At 39.8% G+C, this 15,450-nt stretch overlaps 1 protein-coding gene across 2 annotated transcripts in view; it reads left to right on the top strand.

The window, feature by feature from the left end:
- The window catches only part of LTK (leukocyte receptor tyrosine kinase), a 97,310-nt gene that overhangs the window by 31,494 nt on the left and 50,366 nt on the right, over positions 1 to 15,450 (top strand). For both annotated transcript variants that reach the window (XM_072865546.1, XM_072865547.1), the window contains exon 2: positions 11,689 to 11,799. In XM_072865546.1, the coding sequence (XP_072721647.1) occupies positions 11,689 to 11,799 (111 nt within the window). The remainder of the gene's footprint in view (positions 1 to 11,688; positions 11,800 to 15,450) is intronic.

The following is a 15,450-nucleotide window of genomic DNA, read 5'->3' as shown; positions in this document are numbered from 1 at the left end:
AATGAAACTAGGAGATGACATTGTTTCTGATATGAAATTGCAAAAGGATGGAATTATCTGCCATGTATGGATTAGTTTCCGATCCCTCAGTAATCTCTTAACAAATTCATACAGAAGCTGAATATTGGAGAAAAGCTCATGGGATTCCATGGCCAAGAGTCTTGGAGAAGGAAATTAGTGATAGTTCCTGCTTCTCCTTTAGGTGAACCAGGAGGGTTGATAAGACAACAGTAACAAAGTCTTTGCATCACACTTTCCCTTTGTTTTGCTAAAAGCATCTTCCCCAAGAGGTTGATCCTGCCATCCGTGTTGTTACACACAGTGACTCAGGAGGCTAATAGCAGAGCAGGAATGGGAACCCTGCTCGTGAGTAGTGTCTCTGCTAGACAGAATGCTGTGGCGTGGGAGCCTCTGTTCCTACCTGGCAAGAGTTACCACAGAAAGATGTGTATGTAATAAAACTGCTTTTAATGATGTATGGAGCATCCTTATAGCTGACTTATACTGGTATGCAAGGGTTAAGTTCTCAAAGGGGAATCCTTAGATGATGAAGAGCTGTTGGCAGTCATCCTTGTGTCAAAAGTAGATCAAAGAAAAAAGAAGTGCAAGAAAAGTGCCTTTGTGCTTGGATAGCCTCTGTGAGCAGAGCAGCCCCTGAGGGATTCTTGGAGCAGTGCATAGGTTTAGAGCATTCCTAAGGCTGTTCCTAGTAAAACAAGGATGGAAAGGAACATTGAGTAACCTCAAAGATCAAGGGAGCTCAAGGACAGCTTAAAGTCACTTTTGTCTTCTCTACTTATGTTGTGTGAAATCAAGTAATTGAAAATAATTTTCTTTTTACTAAATTGAATTCTACAGGATTGATTCCACATTCACTGTAATAATTCAATCAAAACCTGGATCAGAAAATTATATTTCTTTCACTTTCTTGCTGGCACACAATTTCTCTTTTGCTGCAAACTGTTGCACTGCTGTGCCATGGAAGCTGAAGGGCAGGGACGCAGAGCTCCTGCCACAGGCCACAAAATGCAGAGGCATCCGGAAGCTCGTAGCTGAACATCTCCTAGAGGGCAGCTGTCTAGCAATTATGTCTCCCATTTCTCTTTTGCCTAATTTTATTGTTTGCTCTGGGCAGTTCACAGAAGGGTTTTTTGGCATCCCAGCATATGAGTTTGTTGAAAACTAAATATTCTGTCTCAGAGGAAGCTAATTTTGGAAATCTTACTTCATTTCTAATCATGATGAAAACTCAAAATCTTAACATTTTTCACAAACCAGATTGTTTCAAATTTATGCTTTGAGTTAATCAAAAGGAGTCATTCAGTATGGCAAACAGTCTGTTTTGAAAGCATTAGAAGATTTTCTTTCAGCTAGGTATTACACCTTATTACTGCATTAATGTTACAAACTCTGAACTCAGAGCAGATTACAGAGTAAAGAAGACATGTTTCAACCTTAACAAAATGCTATAAGAGTTTCCACATGAATATTTGGAAGATATTAGTATTTCCCATTAAGTAATGGAACTGGCATTTTCACATAAAAACGCGCCATGAGAAAATAGTCACTGCTCAGCATTTTACGGTCATCAGCAGAGAGTGAGGCTACGAGTAGTCTTTTGAGGGAGCCCTTCTCTTCTGTTTTCTAACTCTCTGCATCTACAGGCTTTATATCTTCCGTCACCTTCCCTTGTGACTAATTATGCCTGCCACATCTATATGTGTGAATTCACATTAACATATCGCCTTTTAAGCTGCAATTGAAAAACCCTATAATGAGTGCTGTTCTATAGGAATAAAACAATTATGTTTCTTCCTCTAAATTTATGCACAAGAGCACAACAGTTTTGAAGTGCTCTTCCCTTGGAAGGCAAAATGTATTTCCATCATGTATTCCTTCTTGGTTCTTTGTAGCTGCTTGAAAACCTCTATTAAGAGTTGGACACATGCCCCTTAATTTTATTCATCTCAGAGTTATACATCTAATGTAAGCCAGTCATCCAAGCTACGTTCCCTCTGTGATGATGGTTCTTTGACAGTTTGTTTTAAAACAGGTATCTTAGGGTGCAATTTCACATCCCCTTCCTCTAATGACAAAGCCAGCTTGAAAGGCTTGCATCCTTCCTGTCCCCCAGGCTTGTCATCCTTCTGGTTTTGACAATGTAACCATTTGTGTGGCTTGACTGTAAACTAGATTGAAAATATTGAAAGGTTAACCTAAAAAATTTAACCAATGAGAAAGGAAAATTTTCCGTAAGAATGGACGGTGGTTTTATTGCAGAAAAATGAAAATGTGTTTTAAGATTTGAAAAGGGAATAAAAGGTTTCAAGAATAAAAAAATTTTTTTTTCACTTTTTTGGTTCATTGAAAACTTATAATATTTTTTATCTTTTTTTTTTTCTCCTTTTTTCCACCTCTGTTTTTGCCAGTTTTTACAAACCCAAGAAGATCCATATTCCCTGCGAGAAAAACAGTTATGTCTCTCAATTTATTTTAAATGTTTCTTTCCCCATTAATGTGTATGGAGAAGCAAGGGAAGAAAAGGTACCAGATTAAGAGTTCAGGATTTGGAATTCTGCTGTCTCCAACACAGATGTGATATAAGCAGCAAATGTGTTTTTTACATGCCATCACCCCAAGAACGGCCAACTTTCAGATGCAAGGCTGTAGCTCAGACCAATGAAATTCTACCAAGAAAAACAGAAGTTGATTTCCAGTGAAGCTTTAGGTCATATGGACAAATCCCTCTTATTCAGAACCAACGTTGGTACAACCTGTGTTAGCTGTCAGTATCATGTGTGTACACAGCTAACAGAAATGGAGTAGATGCCTCTTCTGCTAGTGGTCACCCCAGCCTGAACAGTGAAGAGTAAGTAAGAAGGAGAGCAGAACGGAGCTCCCCTAAACAGTGTATCTCAAAGGTCCTTGGAAAGGCTTTGGACAGTTGGGTAGCATATGGTTGCTTCCTGGCAGCTTTAATAGAGGAGAGACACAATGCAAAACCTAGCCCTTATTATCTGTGAGTAATAAGCAGTTAGTATTATAAAAACAGACATATGAGTAGTGAGCAGCTGTACTATAAAAAGAGAAATCTTTCTAAGTTAATGTGACAATATGTGCACACATGAGTATGGGTATGTATACACTACACAGTAGATTAGGAGGACGCAGTAGAAGGCATATTTTTGGATTTCAAGAAGTGTTTTTGGCATGCTGTTTCTCAACTGTAGTTAAAATAGTCATGCAGATCTATTTCAGTAGATGTACATGTATGCTGAAAACTGAATAAGAAATCATAATTAGCAAGTTGCTATTCAAAGGCAATATGCCAAGTTAGGGAAGTAGTATCAAGAGGAGGACCCAAGAATTCCATCTTGCATCTTATCTAATAGGTGAGTTTTGTGAGAAAAATGTAGACGGCATGGGCAAAACTTCTGGGTGAGTTCTGTCTAATAGCTGTAGCACAGTGGTGGAAACCTGCAATGTACTGTATTTGGTGCCAGAGCTTAAAGAGTCCTTGTTTTTTAAGTGCAGCATAGTGATTTTATTAGAAACAAAGATTTGAGGCTTGAAAGGATGAGTACACACTCTACAAAACATTGGAGAGCATAGAGAGTGGTTGGACAACATGATTCAGGAAACATCACTATCCAGGGAAGGAACTGGCCACTGAGTGACCAAATAGAGAAAGCAAGGAAATGAGAGACAAAGCAGCATTTTGTGTAACTGGAGGCAGCCAGGAAGCAGGCGTGCTGTGAGCAGTGGGAAAGAGGACTGTAGAAATTTTGTACAACTGTAAATGTCTAGTCATTCTGTATGTCATGGAAACTGCAGATGATCTTTGGCAATCCAAGTGAATATTATAACAGGGAGTTGCTCAGTGCCTGGTTGTGAGAAGCTCTTCAGACTCATTCACTTATCACCCTAACAAGGAAGATTCTTGTCAGCAGTCAGCAGGTAGGCAAGGAGGTGGTGTTCTGTCTCTTGTGGATGGGACACCAGATGGGATTGCAACAGCTGGGTAAGTTCTCTGAAGTAATTAAGCAAGGAGGTACCAAGCATAGCCCATACTAGCATAAATGACTGGTTTTAGTTTTGCAGAATGTAACTAATTTTTAGAAATCTTCTAATGGTGCCAAAGAAGAAGGACATACAAGGTATGTTCTTAGATGCCATTCGTGTTCTGCACATAAAACAATACAGAAAGTTGAAGAAAAAAAAGAAGTCTAAGTATTCTGCTAGCCAGATATGTTGTATAAGACTTGGATCTATGAAATGCATGGCTATATTCTGCGGGGAAAAGAAGCTGTATGGTTCAACTGGCCTCCAGCTCACTGGAGAGGAAGCAATCTTCTAGACTTGTTAGGCCAGACTTGTCCAGATGGTGTTAAATTAGCAACCAAAGGAAATGATAGAAAAGTGAGGAATAAAAATCGCTTGTTTAGCAGAGGGTCAAGGTGTTGAGAATAAAATCAATCAAGGCACCAAGGGCTGAAAGAGGAGTTCTTTAATTGCCTGCTGCCAATGTGATGAGGCTGGCTAATAAAAAAGTGGCAATGGAATGGAAGTACTGATTTCTAAACCTAAATATTGATAAGCTGGAATTTCTCAGACTAGGAGGGAGGATTCCTGTGACTGGAATCAAAGGACAGAAGCAGGTTGGGAACAGCATCGCATGGCAAAAATGACATTTCCTCTTTCCCCAGCCATTGAACCAAATGATCTTGAAGGCCTAAAGATCAATTAATACCTAGAATAAATGTTGATGTGCTTGCTGATGACTGCTATAGACTGTCAAATCCAACTAAAGACCTGGATGAAATACTAACTAGCCTGTTGTGTGTAAGGGGAGAAAAAAGCTTTTTTGTGTCTCTGTGTGAAGCCTTTAATACAAGTGGCATGTTGGAGGTTTCATTCTGCCAGCGTGACAGCACCTTTGCAAATGTTGAGTAGATGACAATATCTGAATGCAAATCCTCATATCACATATTAGGATATTGGCTTAGACCTATTCTCAGCAAATAAAGAACTGACGGAAGAACTGATCTCAGAAGTAAACCCAGGTGTTGTACGAGTGGAAGTGATTGTGGCTTGGATACACACTCCTTTGAAAGGGAATAAAATCTGAAGTGGTCTGATATGTACTTCAGCCTAGATACTCAAATAAATGGACTTTAGTGCCTAAATAACATCTGAAGTACTATATCTTGGTACTTCCAGAAGAGGTAAATCTCCCAAAGTTTAAAACAATGTCACACTAACTCAGTTGAAAGAAAGGCTGTGGACAGAAAAATGCAGATGATAGTTGGGTTGTTTGTGTAAACGTCTAGAAAGCCACAAACATATAGCTGAAAGGGGAGGCTATGCTGGTATAAAAAATAAGGAAAAAAGTACATTGCTTGCAGTAAAAGGAACTTGAAGAGTTGAAAGGTTAGCAATGGATGAAGAAAGCAAGAGAAATTAACAAGAAACCAGCAGCAGAGTTAGGAAGTCTAAGGAAGTTTTCCAAGTGCATTAGTAGCAAAAACATCTTAGCAATGATATGAATCTGTCATAGATGTGTGTGGTAGGTTTGTCAATAATAGACGCAAAATAAAAAGAGTTCATATTTATGAACTAGCAGATAAAAATATTTATCTTCTAGGAAAAAAACCCCCAATTATTGATGCTTCACTGTCACACAGAAATAATGCAACAGTTTTCATAACAACACCAAGATGTTGTGAAAAAGCAGTTATTAAAATGCCTAGTTTGTAAAACAACTGGTCAAGACAGCTTGTGTTCAAGAATTTTGAAAGAACTAGCTAAGGAGCTTTAAAAGACATCTGTGTTGAATTTTTCAGTAAGTGGTGGGATACTGAAGAAATTCTGGAGAACTGGAAGAAAGTTCATGTTGCATTAGTATTTAAAAAGGGTAAATGGAGTATGCTGGATGGCTGTATTTAATTACATGTGCTGATATGCTCTCTACTCATGTGAATAAGACTACTTGGTAATACGAAGATTGCTGCCTTAATATCAGTCTGAGTAAAAATATCAGAATACTTGATATAGGATCAAAGAACTAGAAAAGGGTTCATAATTACATGTCAATCTAAAGGGCTTATTTGAAAAGACTTCTTGTTGCAGTGTCATTTTTTTAATGAGTTTCAAGTTTGACAAAAGTGATAGTGTGGATGTAGGACAGTCCGACTTCAGTCATGTACTTAAATTGGTAATTCTTGATATGTACTTTAGTGTATGCCTGGGCTGATACAAATCACTATGTCACATGTAGATTTAAAATAAAAGTATAAATAGGAATCATTGTTGATTAACTCTGCCTGCAAGTTTCCTGTAAGGGTAAGTTCTGGGCTACGTGCTATTTAACAGTTTTAGCAGTAAGTCGGAAGACGACACAAAACCTGTACTGATGATCTGCTGATAACATAAAGATTAAGATAGGAAAAAATAAAGCAGAGTCCACCTCACCAATGCAATAAAATGAAGTATCTCAAAGAAATAATATAGATATGAAAGGTGGGAATACCTGTTCTGGAAGGAAATGTACCAGAGAGAGACTTGATGTCATGGTGGATGATCAACTAAGAGGATTTATTTTGACCAAAATGACTGATGCGGTTGTTGCATGGATAAAAAGGGAGATCTCAGGAGGAAGCAGAATGGCCATTCTGCATAGCATGGCATTAGTGTGCGCTGGTGTCTGCCTTTCAGCAAGTACCCTGAAAGACTGGAGAGGGCTCTAAGAAGATCCTAAAGTATCACCTTATATAATAAGCTTTGGCAAAACTGCATTTTGTCATGTTGCTCCCCTTTTTGACCATTACCTGCAATCTATCTGGACAGAGTACAAAAAGAGTGATGAAGTAAGCAAGGGACGTGGGGACCAACCAACTAATGAGCAAAGAATAAAAGAGTTTAATAGCAAGCAGCAGGAGATCACAGTGACATTTTCAAGGTGGAAGGTTAATAACTTAAAGCTGTAAATACTCATGAAGGAGAGAGATTCTTTATCAAGCTGAAAGTGGAAAGTTTAGGAGTAATTGAAAAATACTAGGATAGGTAGTAGACAAAGAGTTTTCTTTTTGTCTAGCCTGACTTCCTGACAGTCAGATCTATTAGTCTGTACGTTAGTTTATCTTCTCAGAGAAGCAGTGAGAAATATTGAGTTGCTATTTTGATATTAGATGAAGAAAAACACTAGAAAATGCTCTAAAGGAAATTCCTATTTTGGCAGGAGCATGGCTTGGCTGACCTGAAATTGATTTCCCATCATGAGTTCTATAAGAATTTTCTGTAATTTTCTTCTCTTCTGCAAAGTAACATCAGGATTCAGGAAAAATTTCAGCCCTGTGGGTGTCTGAATGCTTTTTTCTGTAAGATAGTGGAAGAAATGGAATTACCTTCTGAGTGCTGGAGGCTTCTGATTTTACTGTGTTCGATTACAGAAAAAGCGATGGATTTGTGCTGTGCTGTTAAAAGATCCCATATTTTTGCTGTGACAGTTGAATATTGTTACATTTACTGTTTCTTCCTGATCATTTTATGTTCCTTAATGGCAGACTTAACTTAAAATCATGGATCTCCTTTCTCTCCATCTTTTATTTCTTTTCACTTAAATCAATGTCTTTTGCTGATCAAGACAGAGAAATCATTGTCGTGGTTTAACTCCAGCAGGCAACTAAGCACCACGCAGCTGCTCGCTCACTCCCCCAAAGTGGGATGGGGAAGAGAATCGGAAGGGTAAAAGTGTGAAAACTCATGGATTGAGATAAAGACAGTTAAATAGGGAAAGCAAAGTCATGCATAAGCAAGCAAAGCAAAACAAGGAATTCATTCGCTACTTCCCAAGGGCAGGCAGGTGCTCAGCCATCGCCAGGAAAGCAGGGCTCCAGCACGTATAACGGTTACTTGGGAAGACAAACGCCATCACTCTGAATGCCCCCCCTTCCTTCTTCTTCCCCAGCTTTATATACTGAGCATGACGGCATATGGTATGGAATAGCCCTTTGGTCAGTCGGGGCCAGCTGTCCCGGCTGTGTCCCCTCCCAGCTTCTTGTGCACCCCCAGCCTACTCGCTGGTGGGGTGGGGTGGGGTGAGGAGCAGAAAAGGCCTTGACTCTGTGTAAGCGCTGCTCAGCAGTAATGAAAACATCCCTGTGTTATCCACACTGTTTCCAGCACAAATGCAAAATATTGCCCCATACTAGCTACTATGAAGAAAATTAACTATCCTAACCAAAACCAGCACAATCATGTAGCTGATAAGAGATAGTCTTTATTATTTGCTTAATGCTGAAATTCATGTCATACAAGAATTACATACAAGCATGTATGAGAGGATATGATGTGGGGTTATTGGAAGCATCTCTGGAGTTCCCAGTTTCAATGGAAAGTGAAGAAGAGTTTCTGGTAGTCACTGTGTGCACTAGATTTTCAGTTCAATCAGAGAGATTGAATGAGTGAGAAAGAAAAAAAAAATTGAGATGTAAAGTAAGAGCATAGGCTAGACTGGAGCGTTACAAAACCACTATCCAGATCTCGTGCATGGATTCATCATACGATGAGTCCTCTTCTGCTGAATCATAGTCAGAAATTCTTTGCTATGAGGAAATAAATGAATGGGGGCATATTTCTGTGGGTGCATATGAACAAATTCGTTGCCTGTCACTGGGTCTAGGGTCTTCTGTCCAAGTATATTTTGTCTCTTGGTGAACTCAGCTGGAATGACTGCCTTTCCTTCCTCTCATATGCCCAGTTCAGTAAGTGGCATCTTCCCAGGGTAGGTGAGTAGGGTTGTGACCAGGCATTTGAGTGAACCCTCTTGGCTTTTTGCCAAAATTGAATAGGATGTTGCTGACAGTGTGCACAGTGGATAATGTAATTAGCAGATCAAGTGTTATGCAGTGCTCTTTGTGACAAAGCAGTAGTTACGTTTTAATATATCTTAATACCAGACCAAAAAAACTTATTTATACACTTATCTCAATGGTACAAAAAACTTTTGTACCCTGTTTGTCTCAGCCATCACCAATGGCAATGGCTATTTTTTTTCACACTAAAGCAATAAATTCATGTTTCAAGTAGCTTAGGCCTCTGTTCATGGTTGTCTGCCCCTGGAACTTGTGTTTGCTAATGAGAAAGAAGAGGAAAATCCCAAAGGTGTTTATGTAATTGAGTGGAGGGAAGTACAAGTCAAATATTTTGATTAAGTTTTAGTTTTATCAGGAGGGATGTCTCTAGCAGAACTTCTGCCATGACTGTACTATGTTTTGAGGGTCCATGATATTCAGGCTATTTCCAAAATGCACGAGCAGCTTGGAGGATGTGAGGAGATGAGTGGGTGGAACAGACTTTACAGAAAGCCCTGAGGGAAGTAAATACTGAAGCTACAGCAGTGCTTAACAAAGATCAGGAGATATAGAACTGAACATCATCTCAACAGACACAGAACATAAGTTGGGAGGAGCAGACTCAAATTGTCAAAAGGTCTTGTTTGCTTTCCACAGCAGAATTTCTTTTAATATGGTGAAATAGGTTTGTTTGCAATATGTGATTGATTTTTAGCATGGATATTTTTGGCAGTTTTATGAAGAGATTCCCCCATTGTTTTTCATAAGGCAAGCCAAGAAAGGCAAGCCTTTCATGAGGCTGGCCAAACAAGAATTCACATTCTTTTTGAGGATTTCATCCCATTATTGAAGATACCTTACTTAGCAGACCAGTGTCAGTGTCTTATATGCAGTGCAGAACCAGCTTTTCAAACATTAATGTCTCTACATATTTGAACATAGAGGCAGGAAATGATGTAGTGTTTGACAATTGGTCGGTGGAGACCACAGGTCTGTCATCAACACAGCATGTATTGCAGCACGATGCTGTTCTGTTCCAAAGTTATCCTTTCCTTGGAACCCCATGAAGATGATGGTGGTCTTCAGTGCTGTAATAAAAGATGGAAGGATACAGCACTCTCATGCTACGAAACGTTTCACAAGATTTTACTCACTGTGTGATGCACGTTGTCATATATATTAAAATGAAAATAATTTAAGCAGTTTAAAATCAGACCAGATATTGCTGAAAAACTAAAAGCAGTGGTAAATTTGAAAAAGTTGAACACATGTTTTGGTTTTTTTTTTTTGCTTTTCTTTTTCTAGATCCTTCTGTATGTTTTCATAATACTACTGTTCAAATTAGTTCTGTTGAGAATATCTTAGCTGTTATCAATGGCTTGTATATACATCTCTGTCTCAACTGCAATTCATGTGAATAGGATTCCTGTCCCCTCTGACATGATTTCACATTTTTATATTGCTGAATTCATAACCCATATGGCTGAGGTTTGAAAGAAACTCAGTTTGCATCTCTCTGTCTTTGAACACCTTTTGGAAACAAATATGTTTGTTCTGGTCAACTCGTTTATGATTCCTAGAAAAGACAAGACCAGGGACAATCTTAAATAAAGATTACTGTGTGCTTAGTTTGGGACTTGTGTATTTTCACATGCATAGATTAAATAAATAAAAAAGCCATTGTTGGTATGAGTTGTTCCAAAGAGAAGTCAGAAGGTACTGAATATTTAATTGTCAGAAGTACTACAATGAATAATAATTTTGGTAAATTTGTTTTACTTTGAATAACAAAAATTTGATCCAGAAGAACACCTCCATTTAAAACCAGCTAATCTTAGCATGCTGGATTTAATATACACATTAGTGAAGTAGAAAATAAGTTCTATGGCCTTTTATATCTTCTGAGATTTTGGTCTTTTTTTCCAGCACAACCAAACTTTACATCAGGATTCTGATCTGAATAAAGATGCACAAATGTGTAAGCATTGGTGTCACAATTATGATCAAATGTCACAGTTACCAATGAAGGTTTTTATAGAGATATGACAAACGGATCCCTGAGGTAGAGCAGTGCAGGTGGATTAATAAGAAGGGTATCAGAGAGAGTACGTATTACTAGATAATCAGATACAAGAAAGTTACCTGATTCCTTTGAAAATCCATGCTTCATGCCTGGCAGTAAGAGAGAAATCTGTTCTCTGAATATGTGCAGTGACGCAAAGGTTTCATTAGTGTTAGTTTCAAATGGGGCATTGTTCTCGTGTGGTGAAGATGAGAGCAGTTATGTAGGTCCTTCCAAGAGACTGCTGATAAATCCATGTCATGTATTGTATAGCTAACATATTTTACAGTTGAACTCTTCTTCTAATCATAGAATCATAGAATGATTTGGGTCAGAAGGGACCTTTAAAGATCATCTAGTCCAATCCCCCTGCCATGGGCAGGGACATCTTTCACTAGATCAGGTTGCTCAAAGCCCCATCCAACATGAATGCTTTAGAGGTGTTGTTGGCAGGCAGCTAGATGTACTGTTACTGCAACATGGGCACTACTGGAATATACAGTGTCCCTTTAGAGGTTATATACTGGTAAATGTGGGGGTGGATGAAGAATAGTAAAGAACACATTAGTAGGTATTTTGTTGTAGTTACGTTTCTGGGAAATGGTAGGGCTATTTTGAAACATCATCAGGACAGTATGGCACCAGTACACTGTAATGAGGGTGGGTATAATATAACAGGGCTTTGTTCAATATATGTTCATGTTTAACAATATGGAAGCATAGTTTTGTATGGAAACACCAAAGTCTTCCCCTGTTCTTTTCATTTTGTTATAGTTGTCTCCTGTTCCGGATCACATGAAGAAAACTCTTCTTCACCAAATCCACCTCAGAAGTTCTCCCTGATAAAAAACAGGATGGTGTCATTGCATCAGCCTTCTAAACCAGGTACTACAAGTCCTCTTCCTTGCATCCTCCTTATTTCTACTTCAGAATCTAGGTGCAAGATAGATGCTGGCAGTCACAAAGACCCTTTACCAGAAAGCTGTGCCACTGGCTTTCTGACTGGAAATGGAGCAATGACTCAAAAAGGCCAGTGTAACCTTAAGGGAGTCCCTTACTTCCTTATAAAAACCCCCAAAAACAAAACACAGGGAAAAAAGAAAAAAGAAAAAAAAAAGAAAATAAAGAGAATAATCTCTCCATCAGCACAGTGAAATCCACCAGATTTGGGTTTGGGGGTTCTTGAAATAAAAGCTAATTATTGGAGCTGCTTTCCAGCAACTATAGAACAAACTACCTTTCTTGATACCGAATGAAGTTTTTTTTCAACTGGAGTTTTCTTTTTCTAGGCGTTATAAAAGCCCAGTGAGATGGACAAAATGCTTGTGAGATAGGTAGAATGAATTTGGTCTTACTGTGGTGCCAGGATAGATGCAGTAAACACTATACTATATAAATGCCTAAGAGAAATGAACCAGTTGCTATCAGTGATGTGGAAACTTGGAAACTGAAGTGATGCCTTTTCATTTAGTGAAATAATCACAGAATGGTTGAGGTTGGAAGGGACCTCTTGAGATCATCTAGTCCAACCCCCGTGGCTCAAGTACAGTCAGCTAGAGCCAGTTGCCTGTGACCATGTCCAGATGGCTTTTGAATATCTCCACAAATGGAGACTGCACAACTTCTCTGGGCAACCTGTTCCAGTGTTTGACCACTCTTACAGTAAAAAAGTGTTTTCTTGTGTTCAGATTGAATTTCCTGTTTTTTTAATTTGTGCCCATTGCCTCTTGTTCTGTCAGTGGACACTACTGAGAAGTGTCTGGCTTCCTCTTCATTCCCTCCCATCAAGTGTTTATACACATTGATAAAATCCCCTTGAGCCTTCTCTTCTACAGGCTGAACAGTCTCAGCTCTGTCAGCCTCTCCTCTTATAAAAGATGCTCCAGTCCCTCAGTCATCCTTGTGGACCTTTGCTGGACTTGTTCCCGTAAGTCCATGTCTTTCTTGTATGGGGGAGCCCATAGCTGGGCACAGTACTCTGGATGTGGTCTTTCCAGTGCTGAGTAGAGAGGAAGGATCACCTCTCTTGATCTGCTGGCAATGCTTGTCCTAATGCAGCCCAGAAGGCTGTTGGCCTTCTTTGTCACAAGGGTGCATTGCTGGCTCATGGACAGCTTGTTGTCCACCAAGACCCCAAAGTCCTTCTCTTCAGAGCTGCTTTGCAGCCAGTCAGCCCCCAGCATGTACTGGTGCCGGGGGTTATTCCTCCTCAGGCGCAGAACTTGGCATTTCCTTCTGTTGAACTTCAAGAGGTTCCTATCCAGCCTGTCCAGGCTGCTCTGAATGGCAGCACAGCCATCTGGTGTGTAAGCTGCTCCCCCCTGTTTTGTACCTCTGTGAACTTGCTGAGGGTGCACTCTGCCCCGTCAGTCCAGGTCATTAATGAAGATGCTAAACAATAAAGAAAGGCCTGTGCATGCTAGGAAAGTCCTATACATTCCTCACAGAAGGTGGCAAGGTGACCTAGACTTGCCAGAGAGGACTTCCTTATGGTAACATCTTGCAGATGATATCTAATTCTTTAAAGTGTGAACCTCATTTCTGACATGCCCTGGGACTGTCCATGAGCTTTCTTCAATGTAAGCTTCTTCAGAGCACTTTTGTAGCACCTTAAAATATATCCTTTGCTGATTCTAGTAGTGCAGATATATTTCTCTCTTTATTTTCCTTTTTTCTTTTCATTTCTGTCACATTTTGCCTTTCTGGGGACCTACACTTGAAGTTCTCCAGGTTCATAGGTGCTAAGCAAAGCTGGATATGAACCATCTGTAAGGTGGTAGCCAGTAGTGTCGGAGGCTGCAGCTTTCAGTGTTCTTTTATACTGTGACCACATGAGTGTACCCAGTTCTTTTGCTCTGCAATTTACACTAAACAACAGCTTTTTGTTGATTGATCTTTCCATCACAATGCAATGCACATGATCCGTTGCCAGAAAGCTCAGAGGCCTTTTTTTACCAGATGTCAACAACTTCTCTGATCTACTTCAGACTCTTCTTCCAGGCATTCAGATCCTCTCAGGTCTCGGGTTGTGGCAGATAGGCTTTATATAGCCTGGAGAGTTATGGGAATTAGGTGCTTTTGAAGAAGAATGTTGTGTTCACTTATCTGAGCTGCAAACTGCTTTGTTATGTGAGGCACGTTCTAAGGATTAAGTCTGCATTGGTACAGTCCTTGCTACTGCAAGCAGGGGTGTTGGTAAGATTTAATAAAATTATTTTGTCTAAATACAAGTTTTGAGTAATCCTCTATTTAAAAAAGAAAAGGAATTTTTTCTTTCCTGAGCTCTCACTTTGCCCTCTTGCACGGTCATGCAGTTGTGAGAGAAATTGCTTTCTGGGTTTTATGACCAACTAGATTTTTACCTGATAAAAATATTACTACTACTGACAATAAGTCTGTGGGTACGGAGTTAACCTGTCAAACTTCAATAAATTTTAAACAGCACAGCAGGTCTGGATCAGGACTCTGCTTTGTCTCACCCAGCCATGGAGTTTCTGAGCTATTGAGATCCCTGAAGCTGTTTTACTGGATCATGAAACCATGGCCTGATGCTGTGCTCAGACATCTTTCCCTAGATCCAGCAGAGCCAGGGGAGCGGCTGGTGTCGTCCTCCCTGTGCCCTGCTGGAAGGTGGCATTGCATATGCACACGCACAATTCGACAGTTCACCTGCTTGTGGCTTCCATGTAAAAACGATGGGCTGAACAGTGCAGTAGACCTTTGCTAAGCTGTATGGATTTGATGGGGTGGGCTGAGAAGCTGTGCAGGTGGTTGGCCCAGCTGGTAGGTTGAGAGAGGCAGTACCCTCCAGTGGCAAGCAGGCCAGACAGGGCTGGGGAGGATGTGTGTTCAGGTGGGAGTTCGCAGCCTGTGCCAAGCCACAGTGATACGCAACTCTCTAACACCTGTGTTTCTCTTACCCCTGCGCACTGGGTGCTGTTTGATAAAAATATAGTTACAATTAACTTTAAAAATGAGGAAACTTGTCTACTTGGGCTGCTGCACTCAAAAGATGCTTCCATTTCTTCTTTTTCTGAGAAGTTAGTTAAAGTATAGCCAATCTTCTGGAGGCTCTTATGTTTTTATTTCTGCCCCACCTGTGTTGCGTGTGCAACCACCTATTCTTGTTATATCCATGACTTAATTCTGTTCTTTATACCTTTCTTTTCTCCTCCCCAGGAACAGAGCTACCGAAAGGATAACATTGCCATTCATGTTTGCAAGGTCTGAATACCCTATGAACGTCAGGATCACAAATACGAATGTTTAGTCTCTTATTATTTCTCATACAGCCTGGGGGTCCTCCAGTTATTACTGTAATATTATTATTACTGCTGAAAATAAATATCATGCAAGTTAATATCAGCTCATCATATCTATTCAGCCCCACTCTGTGTGGGAGAGTTTTGTGCAGCTAACATCCCTTCAGGGAGTTTATATTAGATTGATGAGAGAACAGTGAATTACTTCTTGTCTAGTTTATAATATGCTGATCATGAAAAATTCTGGCCAGGATGATCTAGTGTTCTCAGTGCT

The sequence above is a fragment of the Ciconia boyciana genome, chromosome 6 (assembly GCF_034638445.1).
Source record: "Ciconia boyciana chromosome 6, ASM3463844v1, whole genome shotgun sequence".
Taxonomy (NCBI): Eukaryota; Metazoa; Chordata; class Aves; order Ciconiiformes; family Ciconiidae; genus Ciconia; species Ciconia boyciana.
This window is presented reverse-complemented; position numbering and strand designations above follow the sequence as displayed.